Genomic DNA, 17,719 nt, shown 5'->3' on the forward strand with positions numbered 1-17,719 from the left:
TCCTTTCCTGAAGGAAGGAACTGCCTGGGACTACCATTCTGTTCCATCCCCAGCTAAGCCCTGCCTTTCTGTCTCAGTAAATGGGCCTTGATACTATGGTACTAGTGAAGAGAGCCAAAAATCCCACCAATGTGGAAAAGGAAACCATCGGTCTGCTTTTCCAATGTCCACATCAGAATTTATTAGATAAATGGAAGAAAACTGTTCAGCAGCAGTCATTCTTCAAGGCATGACTTTTCTCCCTCCAGACAGTGGAAATCACAGGGCCTTTTTATCTCATCCTCTTCAGACCCAAAATGCACAACCACTATTGTAAAAGCAAGTATAATTCATTATAGTATTAAGCAGCATTTAACGTTATGAATTCCACAGAAGTTACTGGAAACAACAGAAAGAAAATATATGTTTGGTTAGGGAGGGGGGGAAAGTGGTGGTCAAGATCTAAACACTTAAACAGACTGCTTGAATTAGGATTGCTTTTGAAAAGCCAAGCCTATTAAATGTTTCTTCTACATATGAATGCTAATACCTTGCATTCCAGCAGGTCCGAAGTCTTGTCTGGTTAAGAAAATTGCATGATCATGGTGCTCAGAGTGGTTGGGATCAGATTTTTGCTGTTGGCAAGCCCAGCGACACACATTCTCCAAGCTCCTGGATGGGTTTCCCCTTTCTATGAGGCTGATGGACTGAGAGGAAAGAATATGTTAAAGACACACTAACATTTTCCCAAAGGCTTCATTTAGTAACTTTTTGTGGACAGAAATCTAAGTCATAATATGTTCAATATATGATTTAATATTATTTGGGGCATTAGATACCTACTGTGATTTGGGAATTTGAAATACACATGAGGATATCTGCATGATATTTAATACTTCTTGTGAGACAGTCAACAGGTACAGTTGCTGAGCAAGTTGCATGCCAAGATTTGCTATTGTGCAGCAACTCATCAAAAATCATTTAGATAAGAATTTTGGAAGTCTAAAATATGGCTTGATTCTGCTTAGATTTTAAACTTTATAGATGTTAAGAACAAAAGCAGAGGGAAAGATTCTCATGAGACTTTATTTCAGAGATATAAAAGTAAAAGATTTTTGCTAAAGAGTTTTGTATATATTTTGGTCCAAAAATAATCAAAATGTGGACAGAACAGAAATTTCTTCCATAACTGGCAAAGCTAGTCAAATTTTAGTTTATGAGGAACAGTCAGATTTGTATTAACTTCATGCTGGAAAAAAAAAAAATAAAAAACTGTTTTTCACCCCCATGAAAGGGAAAGGGACAGACTTTTATCTCATAGTTCCAACAGACAGCATAGTTTCCTGGGAATGTCACCATGTTACACTCTGCAGTTCAAAGTTCAGAGGTAGAGGCCTAGAGTGTTCTGACAGAATGAGAAACTGAATTCAGACCCCAAAATGAGCCCTGACTTGGCTGACAGGCTGAGAATTTCATTAAGTTTCGGCAAATGTAACATCAGTGTTTACATTCTTAATAAATTAGACTGATTTGTTATATGTTGGTCACATATTTCTCCAAACAAGTGATTTAACAACCTACAGAAGGCTGTAAACATAACCAGCTGGAAATAACATCTGTTCCTTGGTAACGACCCAAAGTAGGTCAGGTTTATGGGAGAAACTAAAGATCAAGGACTCCCTGTCATTAGACAAAGATAACTGAATGTTAAATACATAATGAAATGCAATCACATGGGTTTTTCCTATTTCCTAAAGTCACCAATTCACTAGGACTTCAAAATCAGAAGGATTAATCATGGGAGAAGGACGTGCAACTTAAACATTAAGAACGTTGCCAAGTCGTTCTTCCTCTATGTTTCCCCTCAAAGAGAGATGCTTTCATCCATTTCATTGTTTCCAAGGACAGAACCAGAACTTCTATCATTTTAAAATTGGTTAAAATCTACTATATTACATGAAATACCTAATGTGCATGTGTTCTGAGAACCAAGATTTTGTTTTCAAAAAAAGTACTGAAGTTCTTTAAAATGGGAAATACCATTTTATTTTTATTTTCTTATTTTTTGTCAGCACACATTGGTAGTGCCTAGCATTTACCTTCCTTGCGGGGAGGAGGGAGCTGCACACAACACACCTCCATGCCTGTCCCCTCCTCCATCTCTCCATCCCTTCCCTTTGGATAACCACCCATCTCTCTACTTCCAAGTGTCTTTTATTTTGCTCTTTATTTATACTTCATGTTTCTCCTGGAAGAGAGATGTGTCTGATGGATTTCACTAAATATTATGGTCTAAAGTTTCCTACAAATGACTTGTTTGACTTTTACATATGAAAATATATATGTAACATCGTCTTTTTAACAAGTTGAGAGATGACAAAGATCTCATCTTTTTCTTCAGTAACATAGTCCAAGTACCTAGGAAGAGCATATCACATAACAGGCACTCATCAGCATAGATGCTTTGGATGAATCTATAAATCACAAACTTGGTAATCCTGGCTCGTCTTCCCCTGGGGTTGCTGTACTGGGGACTGCCTCTTGCACTGAACTACATCTCCAGGCCTCTTTTTATTATCTTTTTATTTTTTGAGGCTGGGTATTGCCAATCTTATAGTTATGGACTCCCAATTCTTTCACCGCAGCCTCCTGGAGGCTGTTACCTCTTAATGGTACACACTCACTTTCACTCATGCAGTTTATCTACACTAAGGATAATTACCTAGAGTGAAGTCAATGGCAGCATCATAAAAGTCATTTTATTATCTGCTGAAATTTGGAGCACTCTACTAATGGTGGCAGTTTTTCTTCTGAACTCAGTGTCACCAGGGTTCTGAGACATGAGACACAGGACCAGGACTCCACTACCAAACCAGTCCCCACAGTGGAAGGCATTTTACCTTTGCATAACCCAGCATGATCATGCGTACCAGGACCACATTCATATGTACTCCAAGGGACTCATCATGGTAAATTTCATTGACCTAAAAACAAAAGACAGAGGTGCTGACAGAAAGGCCTCACAAAAGATTTCATGACTTACGCGACATTATAGAGGTCAATCCTGGAAATTGCCACAGTGTTCAAGTCAAATGACTTTTTTATTCCTTCAGATTCAGTTTAAGTTGAACTCTGAAGTGAAGTCATTTATCCTGAGTTTTGAGGTAATCCTTAAACATGTGAATTATTGATTTTGTAAATTCCATAGTAATATTAACACAGAAAATGTGTTTCAATGGGGCTTCACCATACCACTGTAGTACTACAAAGGTTTGGCACATGCATGATGTGACGTATGTAACATTCACCCACAGAACTATGAGGCGGAGGACTTTTGGTCCACCTGTGCCAGGCTAGAGCCACCCTAGGGGAAAGACAGCAGGCATGGACTGGAGGGTGTCCATGTGGCTGCAGAAGCATGAGCCTGGGCGTGAGCCAGGCCAGCTGTTCCATGTGACAAGCGATGGTGATCTACTACAGCAGCAACAGGCAGCTCTCCTGCGTCCCACTCAGCACCGGAGCGGACGGGCGGCAAGTGTCTGCTAGCACTCCAGGTAGGCGCCCTGCTGTGTGGAGGCGGGAAGGAGACAGCGCACTGTTTATCCAGTGAGTGGCAGCCCCGGGACACGCGTCAGCAAAGCCTCGATGTGACACACTGTTCATTACTGAAACTCCGAAAGGTGACCTGGCCTCCTCTAATATCACAGGGACTAGAACTAAAGCAGGTGGACTATAATTGTGTCTTCTGAGTATACTAATGCAAAATGATATATATTTAAAATGCTCAGTTTGGCAAATGGCAGCAGGACTGAGAAAGGAAAGGTTATCCAGCAAGGTTACAAAATCCTTAGCTGTTCTGAGAACAAGATTTCAGTGCTCATCACAGTATCCAGGAGAGCAATCTAAAACTAACTCCTGTCTTTATAGAAGACATGGCAGATCTAACACCTGAAGAGAAAAGATAGGCATAATCCCACAAAGTTAAGCTTTAAAAACAAATGCAACTTGAGAACAATGACAGAACACTGAAAAAGACATCCACAAATCATAGGATTCTGACCTGACACACACACTGTCCCCCAAAGAGCCCATGGAATCTCAGTGAACTATCTCAAGAATCTGGTGCAGCGGCAAGGAGCATCTTCAGAAGTTAGAACTGTGAAGCAGAGGGAAGGCAAACTCGGCACAGAGAAGGAAAACACAGGAGAGACGAAGGTGAGGGAGAACATACCAAAAATGGCAATGCAGTTTAAGGAAAACATGTGAAGTCTTTTTGTGGGGAAGTACATGCCTCCACATATATTTACAAACACACACAAATGCACATGTGTGAACATGTTAGCATGCAAAGACAAGGCTCAGTTTAACTCCTAAGGGAGATAAGCCAAGTCATGAAAAGCCAGCAATGTGCTCTGTGCTCAAACCAGAGCTGCCCGACGCCAGGACACAGTGCACCCAGGTACTGAGATCATTTTTCTATGATGTATTGAAAGAGAGTCACTCAATAAACACAATGGTGCTGAGGAAAAAGCAGAGAGCAAGGAGCCCAGGAGCTGTGTGACAGAAGGGTGGCAGGGCAGGTGCAGTGATGAGAGCCAAGACACCGTGAGGAAGAGCCCAGCCCTCCAGCCAGCCCCCGTGTGAGCTCCCCACCTCTGAGTCGTGACCAGATGGACTCGAGAAACGCTGTCTCACAGGGCAGGAGTGAGAATCAGGACTGAGGCAGACAACTGCTCAGAAATTTTATGGTTGAGAAAAGAGGTGTTTTAAGGGCATTAATGTATAGGAAGTAGAAAAAAGTCCAGAAAGAACACTAATAGCAGTCATACAGAAGAGAAGTTAGATTTATGCTATATAATTATAGGAAGTAAAGCTTAAAATCATTCATATTGTCAAATAGGTGAATTTCAGTTCACTATAAAAAACACTGAATGTGACACTATCAGCTATAAACTCTCTGTCTGTCAAACACATGTGAGTATTATTTTTGCATACACAGTAGAAAGTACTCTTTCAATCTAGTGAATCACCAGTACTAGGGGTCTAGAATCTGCAAATCTTTGGATCATATATCACTTTCCAAGGATTACAAAAGTTGGTTCCTATCTATTATTCACTTACAAAGTGCACTTAGGAACTCAGCTGCCTGTGTCTTGTCTGGCCTTGCACTGCGAGAGACACAGTGTTCTGATGCTGAGACACACACGCTGTGCTAAGAACTGGGGGTCACACAGCGAGGCAGACATCCAAAGACTGGTTTCTGGTCCCAGCTCTGCCACTGACGAGCATCTCTGGGCAGTTATCTGAGCTCTCTGAGCTTCTGCTTGTGGCTGAAAAGCTGTCACCATAATTGCTCTTCCTATATTGGCAAGCAGGTTATGGAAGCACAGTCAACAGATGTGGAATGTTAGCACCCTTGCACCTGCTCACATGAAAGGCTTTGAGCCACATTTCACAACCTGAAAAGATCAAGAGAACAATTTCACTGAGAGAAAATTTAAAACACCTCTATTTAGATTTTTAAAACATCAATCGAATGAATGATGTGATTTAAAATAACAAGAAAATTACTGGAAAAGTCATTTGACACTTCCAGTTTTGTCTAAAGGGTGCAGAAAAGCTCCTTCCAGCAGATGGCAGTATGTACTGTGGACAGGGCAGAGGACAAGCCGCTAAACTGATCCTGTACACACACACACACACACACACACACACACACACACACACACACACCAGGTGGTGCCTGTCTTTTCCGATGTTTACACACAAATAATGGCTTCCTTAAAATTAAATTAAAAATTTAATTTTTCCTTAGTACTCTAAGAGCTGTTTTGAATGCCTATTCATTTGACTCTCAAAAGGAAAGGAAAAACACTGAAAAATATTTATGTAGAATTTTTTGTCATCTGATTACATGTAAGGTATATATATGAGACATAAAAACATGAAGAGCCTGAGCTCCAGGCAGAAGCACCTGTCAAAGTCTGTCCTGGGGTCGACATTATCAACCTGATTCTGGGATTCACTGACTTCCTCAAAGTCCCATCTCATTTGTAAACCAAGACTAAAAACAAATACATCTCAGTTTTAGGAAGTACTGAATCCATAAAAAAAATATTTACAGAGGACCAAGAATCGAACAAGCAGTAAAATGTTTAGTAAAGTCTTCATTCGTAACGATCCTGAATCTCCTTTTGAATCTGGACCTAGATGGTTTCAAACACTGTGAAAGACTTCATTACCAACCCTGACTGTGCAGTGGATTTTCAGAGACCATAAACTACACCATTGTGCAGCCAAGCATCCAAGCCAGGGACAGCGTGAGTCCGTGGCCTCTCTCAGCTCCCCAATCCACTCACATGTCCCGCTGGCCCAGCCAGGGAAGCTAGCGTGCTTTATCACGGACCAGCCAACATTTCTATTACCTTTCCTTTACTGTCATAAGTGAAAATGTTAAACAAAAAGGCACTGAAAGTCACAAAGGAAGAACAAGAAGAAAGTCACACCTTCAAACAGCACCTCAAAAAGGCGAGGCACAGAACCCAGAACGTGACAAGAAAATGCTCATGCTGCACAGCAAGCAGGCGGGTGGGGTCAGCACCAGGGTAACGACAATGGTTTCCAGTAAGGTGGGGACAGGTCCTCTTAAGTGCTTTTCACTTAATAATTTGATAAAAATTTAACAAGTTTCCCAAAAAATGGCATGATCTATAATACTAGCAGCTTGTACTCTCTGCAAATCTACTTTCCAAATTTAAGTCAGTTTTCATTTTATTACTTTTATCAAATTTGATGCTTCCTGATTCAGCCTGCCAAGAACAAAAGAATTAATACCACAGCACAAGCTATTGGGGTGCAGAAGTAGAGATTCTGAAAACATGGATCAAACCCAGAGCAATGCTGGCACATGTCATTTATTTTTAAGACAAAAGTTGCTTTTTCTAAACTAAAGTCAGAATTCAGGTTTAATTACAGTGTCAGTGTCAGTAGGTAAGTGGACTTTGGGTTGCAGTTGGGGGACTTGTGTCTCTACAGAGTTCCCCATCATTGACCTAGAAAGTGATCAACACTCTTGAGCAAACATTTCCTCATATAAAGGTGGTATGCTAGCACATTACTCTTCTAAAACTAAAATCCCCCTTTCAAAAGTTAGTTAAATCAGTCTTAACTGACTACATAACGAACCTCCTTCCAATTCAAAAGCCTCTCTTTTAGCATCTGTTTGTGTTATGTTGTTGCTTAAATCCCTAAGGACTGGCAGAACGCTGCTGCCAGTCTTCTGTGTGGAAATGTTTTACAAATTTAGAAGATTACAGGAAATATCTAAATGTTGCTCAGTTTAGAGCCCTGAACATGCCATAGTAACATGAAATAAATTTCATAAACATCTCTCACTCAATATTTTTAATACAAATTTTAAAATCAAATCATAATTTCATACAAAATGGAATATCTAACACCACGTCAGCCTAGTTCGGTCAATTAATGAAGACTTCTATGGGATAACGATGCACATATGTGTACTAAATGTTACAGAACTTTATGCCAATCTTGGGACTTTTCAAACACTACCTTCACTGAATTGTAAATTACTTGGTGATGATCCCAAATTTGAAGTGCATTCAGAGAATGCAATTCAACTAATAATGATTCTTGCTTGCTTTCTTTTACAGTTTACTTCACAAGATCAATTCATTTAGAATCATGAGATTCTTAAATCAACATAGTTCCAGTAAAATAAGAAATATATTTAGTTAACACTTTTCCACTTCATCCTTCCGTCTCCTTTTTATTCTTGTAATTCAGCTCTAGCTCATCCCTCAACCAACCTCTTCCCAATCGAAAGAGGCTTTGCTTTTCCCGGAATTTGGTTGGTAGCCCACCAAAATTCTGATTCTAAGATCGGACCTTGTATTCTCACATCTAGAAAATCTAGTATATATTCCTTAGTACAGCATTTAAGGTCCACTAAGTTTGACCTCAGCCTACTGTTAAATGGCCTCATTTCCCCTCTGTTGACCTCCTTTCCACCAGGAAGCCCTTTAGGACAGCAATTAAGAGAGGGTTCTGGAATCAGACAGCAGGAGTACACTTACACCACCGCCCTCACTGGAGTATGCTCAAGTGGTGCTTGGCATCAGAACCTTAATCTACAAACAAACAAACAAACAAGAAGAAAAAGCAACAATAGCAAAACAAATTCCTGCAGTCTGGCTTGACTCCCAGCTGCTGGGTGTATTACAGAATTAGTAAACATTTTGTTGAATCTCTCAATTTTTAAAAAAAGATGAAAATTAAATCCCAGGAAAGAATATGGTTTTTCTGAGTTCACACGAGTCACATAATGAAGGACAGACCATTTGCCAAGTCCCGCCTTAATGCTCCATCACTTCACAATGAACATCTGTGGTCACAGCTTATTCTCTAAAATGTCATGACATCTATATTATAGTATAAATATGCCTAAAAATAATATGCTTTTAATTGTTTAATTTCTTAGAATCATCCCATTATTTTTCTCTACAACTACCTCTGAGTTCTGTGAGGACGAGGACCTAGGATCACTTACATTTCCCCCACAGCCTCCCACAATTCTGAGCACCACCTGAAGGACAGTGAAACCTAGAAGACTGTGCCTGATGACAGGAGACAGCTGTGCCAAGGGCACAATAATGATGCAAGTGAGAATTTTAATGATCTAGATAATTTAGAAAATAAAAGTTGACCTAGAACATTTAAATGGCATTACATGTATATTCATGTACAGGCAGCATTTTATACAGCACATGGGTCTGCTCACTTGGGAACTGGGCTCGGCATCCATAGCATCCTCTCCTAATGTACAGGTGAGGAGCTAGAGCAGACTGCAAACACCCAAGGGCAAGCCCAATTTCACACAGCTATCCAGTCACATGGAAAGGTGTGAGAAAGATCCCAAAGAACTTGCAGAGTGCAGAATGACTGCTATGCATCCTTGCTGCCAGGCCTCCTACTCTGTTTAATGTACATTGTCTTCATAACAAGAATTAATGCTAATGAACAAATAGAAATGTGTTTGAATTTGACTGTATCACATTCCACGATGATACAGTCCATGTACAATTTTCTAAACTGACCTTTCAGTGAACTAAAATATACATAACAGATAGGCTTCAATGTTAGAATAAATAAAACCATGATTCATGAAACTGAGTTTTTATTTTCCTGTATAATTACATGAAAAGCTGTTCTTAGACATGGTAAATGCCATAAATGCCCAAATTAATTAAATTAAAAACAAAAGTTGATAGAAAAAATTGAGAGAAAGGGATTACATAGTAAATTTACAAGATCAATATAATATTCTTTTTAAATATCATGAGCTAAAATATGTAAGAGTTCACCTCTAACTCATTTATCTTTTAGAAGTAGGTGGCCTATCATTCCTATGAGTTGCTCTCTGCCAGTTCAAAATTAAAAAAAAAAAAAAACTCAAAATAAAAACAAAAACCTCACAAGTTTAAGGATACAACAGTTTCTTCTAAATATGCGTAAGTCTCAGAAAAGAGAAAGGCCAAATTTTAAGGGCTCTTTAGCAACTGCCGTGCAGCACCTGTGTCAACAGCTATTTACTTTGCAAATATGTTACTGTCTATCTTACAATGCTGAAAACATCACACATGCTCAAAAGCTCTCCAGGATAAATCACTCTTCAACACCCTAGGGTACCAAGCAGTTCTACAAAAAACATTCTTTACAATCCACACCAAAGCAGGTGGACAAAATTTTGACCGTTCTGATTATTTCCAGAATAAAATGAAAATCATGATTCATCTTCTAATTCCATCCCATGATGGTCATTCAAATATAAAGTTTTCCTTTGATGACAATGGAAAACTCACTGATCAACCAAAAGCAAGTTATATTTCATGCTTCCTTTGATTTTGCACCCCTGCATTTTAAACTAGGTCCAAACCTGGATTCAGTGTAGTCACATACACACTGGGGCTCTCAGGTACAGTCACAGACTTTCTAATAGGTTCCTAAAGGACACTAACCACATAAGAGAAGAATTTAAAAATCAAAAAGTGTCAGAAAGCAGTCACGACTCACGATGTTCATCAGGGTGAGGAGGTAGTTCTGCACGTGCTCCTTGCCGTGGAAACGGACCACAGAGTCATCCACTCCCAGCAGCACCTCGATGTTGTAATCATCCTCTCCTGCATGTCTTCGGTGCCTCATGGTTTCATTCAGCTGCTGGTCAACACTGCTGTAAACTGCACCTAGATCAAGGCCTTCTAGATCGGGCTCTACAAAGACACAAAAGAAATCCAAGTGTTCAGTCTCCCTGGTGGTCTCTTCCTACGTTCTTAGAATGATGAATGAATCCCTGACACAACACCGCTTCTCACTTCACGCCTTGAGCAATGGGCATAGGCATCTGGGCAGAGTGATCGCCTACAAATCCAACACACAATACCAAGAGTGAGGGTAAAAATGACACTACTGTCCTAGAAAGCAGTGCCTCCAGGCCAGACCGAATATTCCCCAAGGGTTAGGGTTAATCTTTTCTAGCTTTATCCTATTAGTACATCCTTCCAAAGGCAGCAGGGGAGAGACCCAGATGGACTACATTACAATTAAGTAGGATTCATCAACAAAAATCGCATGTATGATCCAATGCTAAATCTAAGGTACCATAATCATGAAGCATAGAACTAGGATCACATAATTTAAATTACTCCTCTTTCAAGTAACCTTAGTTTAAAAATCAAACTATGGCATAGTAACACAACTAGACTTCATGATACGCATCTAGGTATCACGGTTCTTGGGCATTTAGAGAGTGACTTTATTTTTTCTGAGTATGTTTGTTTACTGAATGCTGCAAGGCCAAAGGTGTGTTGTAAACAAGGACTATTATTCAGTACTATAATCCTGCACATTTGCATTGACCATCATTTAAATAGTAGGTAAATTCAGTTGCTATTCATCTGAATCCATGGAATATCAAAATAAAAATTCCATCAGAAAATGACCCATATACAAAGAAAGTTAAATCCATAAACATTTTTTCTTTTATGCAGTTTAAGTAATTCACTCATTTCAACATTCCAAATGAACAATTCATATACAAACACACACGCACACAGCCATCCACAGTGTGGGGAAAAGCGCGACACATTATTGGTTTTTTGTGGCATAGATAACCTACTTGCGCATAAAAACATTTTTCATGAGGAAAATGTTTTTTTGAATTAAGAATTATAATTTCAATCTAGAGACTTCTGGGAAGACGATGGAGCAGTAAGCAGCAGAGAAAACAGTATCTCTGGGAGTCGCCGCCCAGATGTTGGAATATAGCATCATGAAGAAGATAAGAAGGAGGGAAGTGGGTCCAGAAAGAATCTGAAGTGTGAACTGAAGCCCACAGAGAGAGTAAACATAGCTTCAATGAAGAAGGCAGTAGCTGAATGCGCCTTCTTCCTGAGCTGGACTCACTGCATGAAAGCAGCTGTTTGAATCTGTGAATGCACAGTGGTGGTGATGGCTGACGGCCCCAGAGGCCTCTGTGGCAACGGAGTGGAATGGCGGATGTGGGGACTGCACCAGCTGGCAATGAGAGAGGACTCAGTCCTCCCACAGAAGAGAATGATTATCCCAGAGCCATTCTGGAGTTGGGCCCGGTAAGCTGGAACCAGAACTGCTTGGGGCTTCCTCTAGCACCTCCTAGCTGGGGCAGACCCGTGGACACTGCTTGGACCGTGGGAACCCAGTGCACCTGTGGATGGGACCGGCCAGCTGAGATCACCTACTGCCGCTCACTATAAAGCAACTGCTGGCTTGCTGGGACAGAAGGGCAAGATTCAGGACTCTGTCTGCACAGGTTGTCAGCCAGTGAAACCAGAGAGAATCCTAGAGGTGGACTATTTGTTTCTCTTTTTGCTTTGTTTTTCTTTAGTTTTTTGCTTGTTTGTTTTTCTCTTTCCCCTACATTGCTTTAACATGGATGTGAAGTGGTTCTAACCTCTTTGCGGGTGTGGCTCTGTTCTGTTCTCCCTTTATCTCTCCCACCTCTCTTTTCCTTCAGTCTTCGGCACCAGTTTCTTCAAATTGGTATGATCCACTTTTGTCCTCCAACCTTACTTCTAATCTTTTTCTTTTCTCCCATTTCTCTATTTTCTCCTTAATCCATTTTAAATTTTAATTTTTAATCTCAAGGGCAAAATTGACAAATTATAGACTTATACACTGCAAATAATTATCTGGTTTGTTTTACATTTTGTTATATAATCATAAATCTAGTTCATATGGTTATAAGTTGCAAATTAAGGTTTAGCTCAGTTTGTTGTTTTATAGGCTGTGTTTCATGCTATAGGTACCACTATAGCCAAAATTGACATGATTGATCTAAACAGTTGTTGGCCCTGATAATCCATGAATTGACATTAACTACTGGTCAAGAAAATACAATGGCACTGTGACAAAGAACCAGGGACTAGGCCAAACAAGCAACCATTTCTCATCTCCAACAAACCGAAGAGGTAAGATCTTCCAACAGACTCAAGATCCAAAACCCAGCTACTTCTGGAAGATATCTCAGAGAAGTAATCATAACCTATGTGTCCTAAATATCACCAATAAAGCAACTTATATAAGGTAACTTATAAGCATCACACTAGGAATTAAACTTACAAAAGAAAACAAATGAGAAGACACTTAAACAAGATGCAACCCCAGACAACCAGTTCACCAAAGGCAAACCCAGGGGACAATGAAGTGGGACAATCCAAAAGCCCCCACTGGGTCTCTCTGAAGTGGTAACAACAAAGCAATTGAATGAGGCTCTGGAAAAAATGAAATCAAAAATAATATCTTAACTACAGAGATTACCAAAATACACATTATGCTTAGCAATGTTATAGCAGACACAGACAAAACAATAGACGAGCTTAAGCAAATTATGGAAGTGTAGCATAGGAAACAAATGGAATCCATAAAGCAGAATAAAAACTCCACTGAAACTATCTGAAGCAGATTTGGCCAATATGAGGACAGGATCTCAGATACGGAAGACAGGCTTACAGTTAGGGACCAAGAAAAGAAAGAGGAACCATGAGAAATCAATCCAGCAGCTGCTAGATGAGACAAAGAATATTTTAAGATTAACTGGAGTCAATGAACAAGCAGGAGATATCACAAATGATATTAAAAACACATTCACAGACATTATGACAGAAAACTTTCCGGGTAAAAAAAATAATTTCACATACAGATACATGAGGCATATTAAACTCTAATTAGCAGGGATTAAAAAACCTATAGCCAGGCATATCATAGTCAAGATTTCAGAAATTCAACACAATAGAATAGAATCTTATAATCTGTTACATAAAAGAATAGAATCTTAAAATCTGTTATGTAAAAGAAACAAATCACCTATAAAAGAAAGCCCATCAGAATCACAGCTGACTTCTCAGCACAAATTCTCAAGTCAAGGACAACTCAGAGTGAAGTGCTTTAAATTCTAAAGGAAAAAAACTTTCAACCTATCTTTCAAAATTGATTGAGAAATAAGATACCTTTATGACAGGCAATATCTAGTGAAGTTTATGGCCACCTAACCAGCACTCCAAATAGATACATTCTATTTTCAGACAAAGTGAATTTCAAACCAAGACTGATTAAGAGAGATAAAGAAGCTCACTATATCCTTGTAAAGGGAATGATACAAGAAAAACAGATAACAATCATAAATATACATGCAACAAATATCAGTACACTCAGCTATATAAAACAATTACTAATGGACATGAAAAATCAAATAAGCCCTAATACAAGTGTATTGGGAGACCTCAGTATCCCACTGTCACAAAAAGATAGATCAACAAGACAAAAAATATCAATAATGAAATATTAGAACTAAGTCAAACTTTTGAACAAATGGACTTGGTAGATGTGTACAGAGTGTTGCAACCCACAATGTGAGAATTCACATTCTTCTCAGCTGCACATGGGACATTCTACAAAATAGACCATACACTGGCTCACAGAACGTGCTTAAGTAAATGCAAAGAAATTGAAATTATCCCATACAATCAGATCACAGTGCAATGAAATTGGAAATCCATACCAAAGGAAGCCGCAAGAACTTCATAAACACATGGAAATTAAAACATAAACACATGGAAATTAAGTAGCACCCTACTGAGTAACCAATGGGTCACAGATAAAATTAAAGAAGAAATTAGAGTTTTTACAGTTCAGTGATAATGACAATACAACACACACCAGAACTTGTGAGACACAATGAAAACAATCTTAAGTGGGAAATTTACAGCAGTAAATACTCATATCAGGAAAACAGAGCAAGTGCATATAAAAAGCTTAATGCTGAACCTTAAACTTCTAGAAGAGAAGAGCAGGCTAAACCAGAAGCATATATAAGGGAGGAAATTATAAAGATCAGAGCAGAAATTAATACTTTGGGGACTAAAAAAAAATACAAAGAATCAATTAATCGAAGAGTTGGTTCTTTGAAAGATTAAATAAAATTGACAAACTGTTAGCCAATCTTATCCAAAAAAGGAAAGAAAAGACTCAAATTCATGCAATTAGAAATGAAAAGGGCAAAATGACAATAGACCCTGCAGAAATCCAGAAAATCATCTATGCCTACTTTGAAAAGCTCTATTCTAATAAGATGAAAAATATAGAAGAAATGGTCAGATTCCTAGATACATAACAATTACCAAAGCTGAATTAAGAAGATATAAAAATCCTAAATAAACCAACATTAATAAATGAAATCAAAGATGTAATTAAAAATCTATCAACAAAGAAAAGCCCAGGCCCTCATGGAGTCCCTGCTAAATTCTATAAGAAATTTAGTGAAGACCTAACACCACTAATTAATAAACTCTTTAATGAAATTGAAAGGGAAGCAATACACCCAAATTCCTTCCTGGAAGCAAGCATTACTTTGATTCCAAAACCAGAGGAAAAACCCAACTAAGAACTCATACACTCACATTGTCACCACCGCAGGTGCTCTAAGGCTGCTGTGTAGCTTCCCTTAAGGCGAATCTACGTTACCCTGGCTCTAGTACCAGGAGGTAGTCAACATGGGCTTTCTGATTAGACATACCTGCCTTTAAATCCTGGTAATACCACTTCCTAACAATGTGATTTTACTCACATTACCAAACTTCTTTGATCCTCAGTCTTTCCCTCTGTAAAATGGGATAAAAAGATCTAACTTTTTTCCAGAGTTCTTAAGAAGATATGAGCTAATGATAGCAAAATTATTATGCACAGTGCTTTGCCATAAAACGTTCTACAAGAGGCATTTATTGCTGGTATTTAGGATAACTTCCCCTTTAAAAAGAACCTTTGATTTTTAAAAAAAGTACCCTATGTTTCATGTATGACAAATCACATACCATTTAATGACAGTTATTTTAAAACAAAGATGAGAAGAAAGTCTGGGACCAGAGAAGGGAAACCTGAATGTTATCTGTGGCAGAGCTCAGAGCAGATGAGAGGGCTCTGGAGGGCTGCTCATTCCAATTACAATAAGGGTTAAACCTAGTGACACAGGCTTGTTTAGTTAAAAACCTAACACAAAATTAGAAAGGGCTGCTGCATAGACAGTGTTCATCTTCACGGAATGTACACAAGTAGACTTCCAGAAGGAGAACAACCCACCCCACTTATCTAGGAGGTGGCCTCAGAAACTGCATCATGTACTGGCAAACCATCATGCAGGCCTGAGTCACTTCCACAATTGCTAGGTTTAGGCAGAGCAATCCTGGTGCTAGGACATTCCATTATAACAGTTAACACCCTCCCACAACTTCCGTGTAACAGTGAGGGATTCTGTGACAAAACCTTGGGTGCTTTTGCACCCAATTTCATCATCTCTAACCCTAAGACACAGGAAAAGAAACCATTAGAGGTGCATGAGTTTCAAATCACATCCAAACTCTTGTACATCCACATCCCTCTTAGGGCCGAGAAAAGTCACACACAGGCCTTACAGAAAAGCAAGATGTGGAAGCAGGGCCAGGATGGAGACTTGTGCCTGCAAACCCACCGACCTGGGAGGCTGAGGCGGGGACCAGAAGTCTGTGACCAGCATAGGCAACTACAGGACACCTTGTTTCAAAGCAAACTGGTCAGGGATGCAAGTCAGTGGTGGAAGGGGTCTGGGAGAGGGGAGCAGACAAACAGGACAAGAGTGACAATCAGAACGAAAGAAAGAACAGAGAAGAGAGAGTGTGAGAGTGACAGAAAGAGCGAGGAGGAGGCAGGAGGAATGAAGAAATAGAATGATGAAGAAGGGGAGGAAGAGGGGACGGAAGAAGAGAAGAGAGTAACCTTTTACCCTGGCAGGATGGCAGAGATTTTGGACCTCTGCTGGATTCTGCTGGCCTTTGTACCTAAGTGCTAAGGTTATACAAATGGGGTGACTAAGTCTGAGCATGACAACAGAATTAGTAGGAAATCAGGAAACGTAGGTGAGGAAGAGCCTCTAACAGGTGCGCTCTCCACGGAGTGTGGGGAGAGCAGGGAACGCAGCAGACGGTTTCGAGGGAGGGAACATACCTTGGGGGTTAGTGAAAACATTCATACCTTGGGAATACTTTTACCCAACTAGCTTTCCAATTACTATATATGAATTTGCAGAAAAAGAATCATTTTACTCCTCAGAATATATTTTTGGGAAATGTACAAGTATCCCATGAAGTCACAATAAAATTTAGCTATTTTAGCACTAACTATAGGTCATTTTTTTAAAGGCAGAATTTTGAACTTCCTAAGTACATAAAGTGAAATATAATCTACTTTGCTGCTTATGGAGACTTAGCCTTGAAACACTTTCAGGAGAGACGATAGCATGTTTTTCATGCCCAATCACATTTATAGGAACCTGAAATATAGGTTTGGTAACATCATTTCCCAACTCAGAAAAAAAAAATTTTATGGATTAAAAAAGGGCAAGCAACAAAAGGCAGAAATAGAAAGGTAAGTTCTGATTGTAGTCTGAGCGTAACACAAAGGCCTGTGTTGCTGGGCGAATCTTACGCACACTGTGCTAGAGTCATTCACTTGGTAGCCGTCCTTCCCTTTCTATGGAGCAAAATGCCGGATGTTCTTAAAGACAGCAGTAAGATCAGCTCCAAGGAATTCCCAGTTTCTCTTACAGCTAAAGATCACCTGAGACTGACAAGAAACAAACCAAGTCTATACAGAGGCGTGGCTTGTAACCCAGGCGCCCGTTTGAGGGCTGAGGCTGGTTTCCATGCAAGGTTTCCATGCAGGCAGCTCTTTGTGGCCATCACCCTGCGCGTGGCGTCAAGACACGTGGTGTGCACAGCAATGGCCCTGGCCCTGTGGGCTTCTGCCCCAGTCTTGGCGTCCCCCACTCCAGGTGCAGCTAAGGCACGAGGGATGACCCAAGTATGGTGTTTGGAAGGCCACCCTGAGGGGTTTTCTTTCCTGTGTCACTGACTCTAGACTTCCACTTGTGACAACGGCAGTATGTAACTTTGTTGGCATGATTCCTCCTGTGCTCCTACTCCTAAGAGGGATGAAAGCTAATCTTCATGTTAATAAGTAAAGGATAAGGTAAGACCTTACTAAAATGAATCACAGTCACCTTTCCTTGTAGTATATCTGCTTCAGAATAAGAGGAAGATTCATGCTGCTTTGCAGTAACACTAAACGTAGAATGCACCTCTCTGTAGAAATTTGACAT

General features: G+C 39.7%; 1 protein-coding gene across 7 annotated transcripts in view; it reads right to left on the reverse strand.

Moving 5' to 3' along the window:
* The window catches only part of Adamts3 (ADAM metallopeptidase with thrombospondin type 1 motif 3), a 281,816-nt gene that overhangs the window by 44,888 nt on the left and 219,209 nt on the right, over window positions 1-17,719 (reverse strand). For all 7 annotated transcript variants that reach the window (XM_063240532.1, XM_063240531.1, XM_063240534.1 and 4 more), the window contains 3 exons: window positions 10,072-10,268; window positions 2,880-2,963; window positions 530-686 (listed from right to left, as the gene is read on the reverse strand). In XM_063240532.1, the coding sequence (XP_063096602.1) occupies window positions 530-686; window positions 2,880-2,963; window positions 10,072-10,268 (438 nt within the window). The remainder of the gene's footprint in view (window positions 1-529; window positions 687-2,879; window positions 2,964-10,071; window positions 10,269-17,719) is intronic.

The sequence above is a fragment of the Cavia porcellus genome, unplaced genomic scaffold (genome assembly GCF_034190915.1).
Source record: "Cavia porcellus strain 051 isolate PalLab524CR breed Dunkin Hartley unplaced genomic scaffold, mCavPor4.1 scaffold_30, whole genome shotgun sequence".
Classification (NCBI taxonomy): domain Eukaryota; kingdom Metazoa; phylum Chordata; class Mammalia; order Rodentia; family Caviidae; genus Cavia; species Cavia porcellus.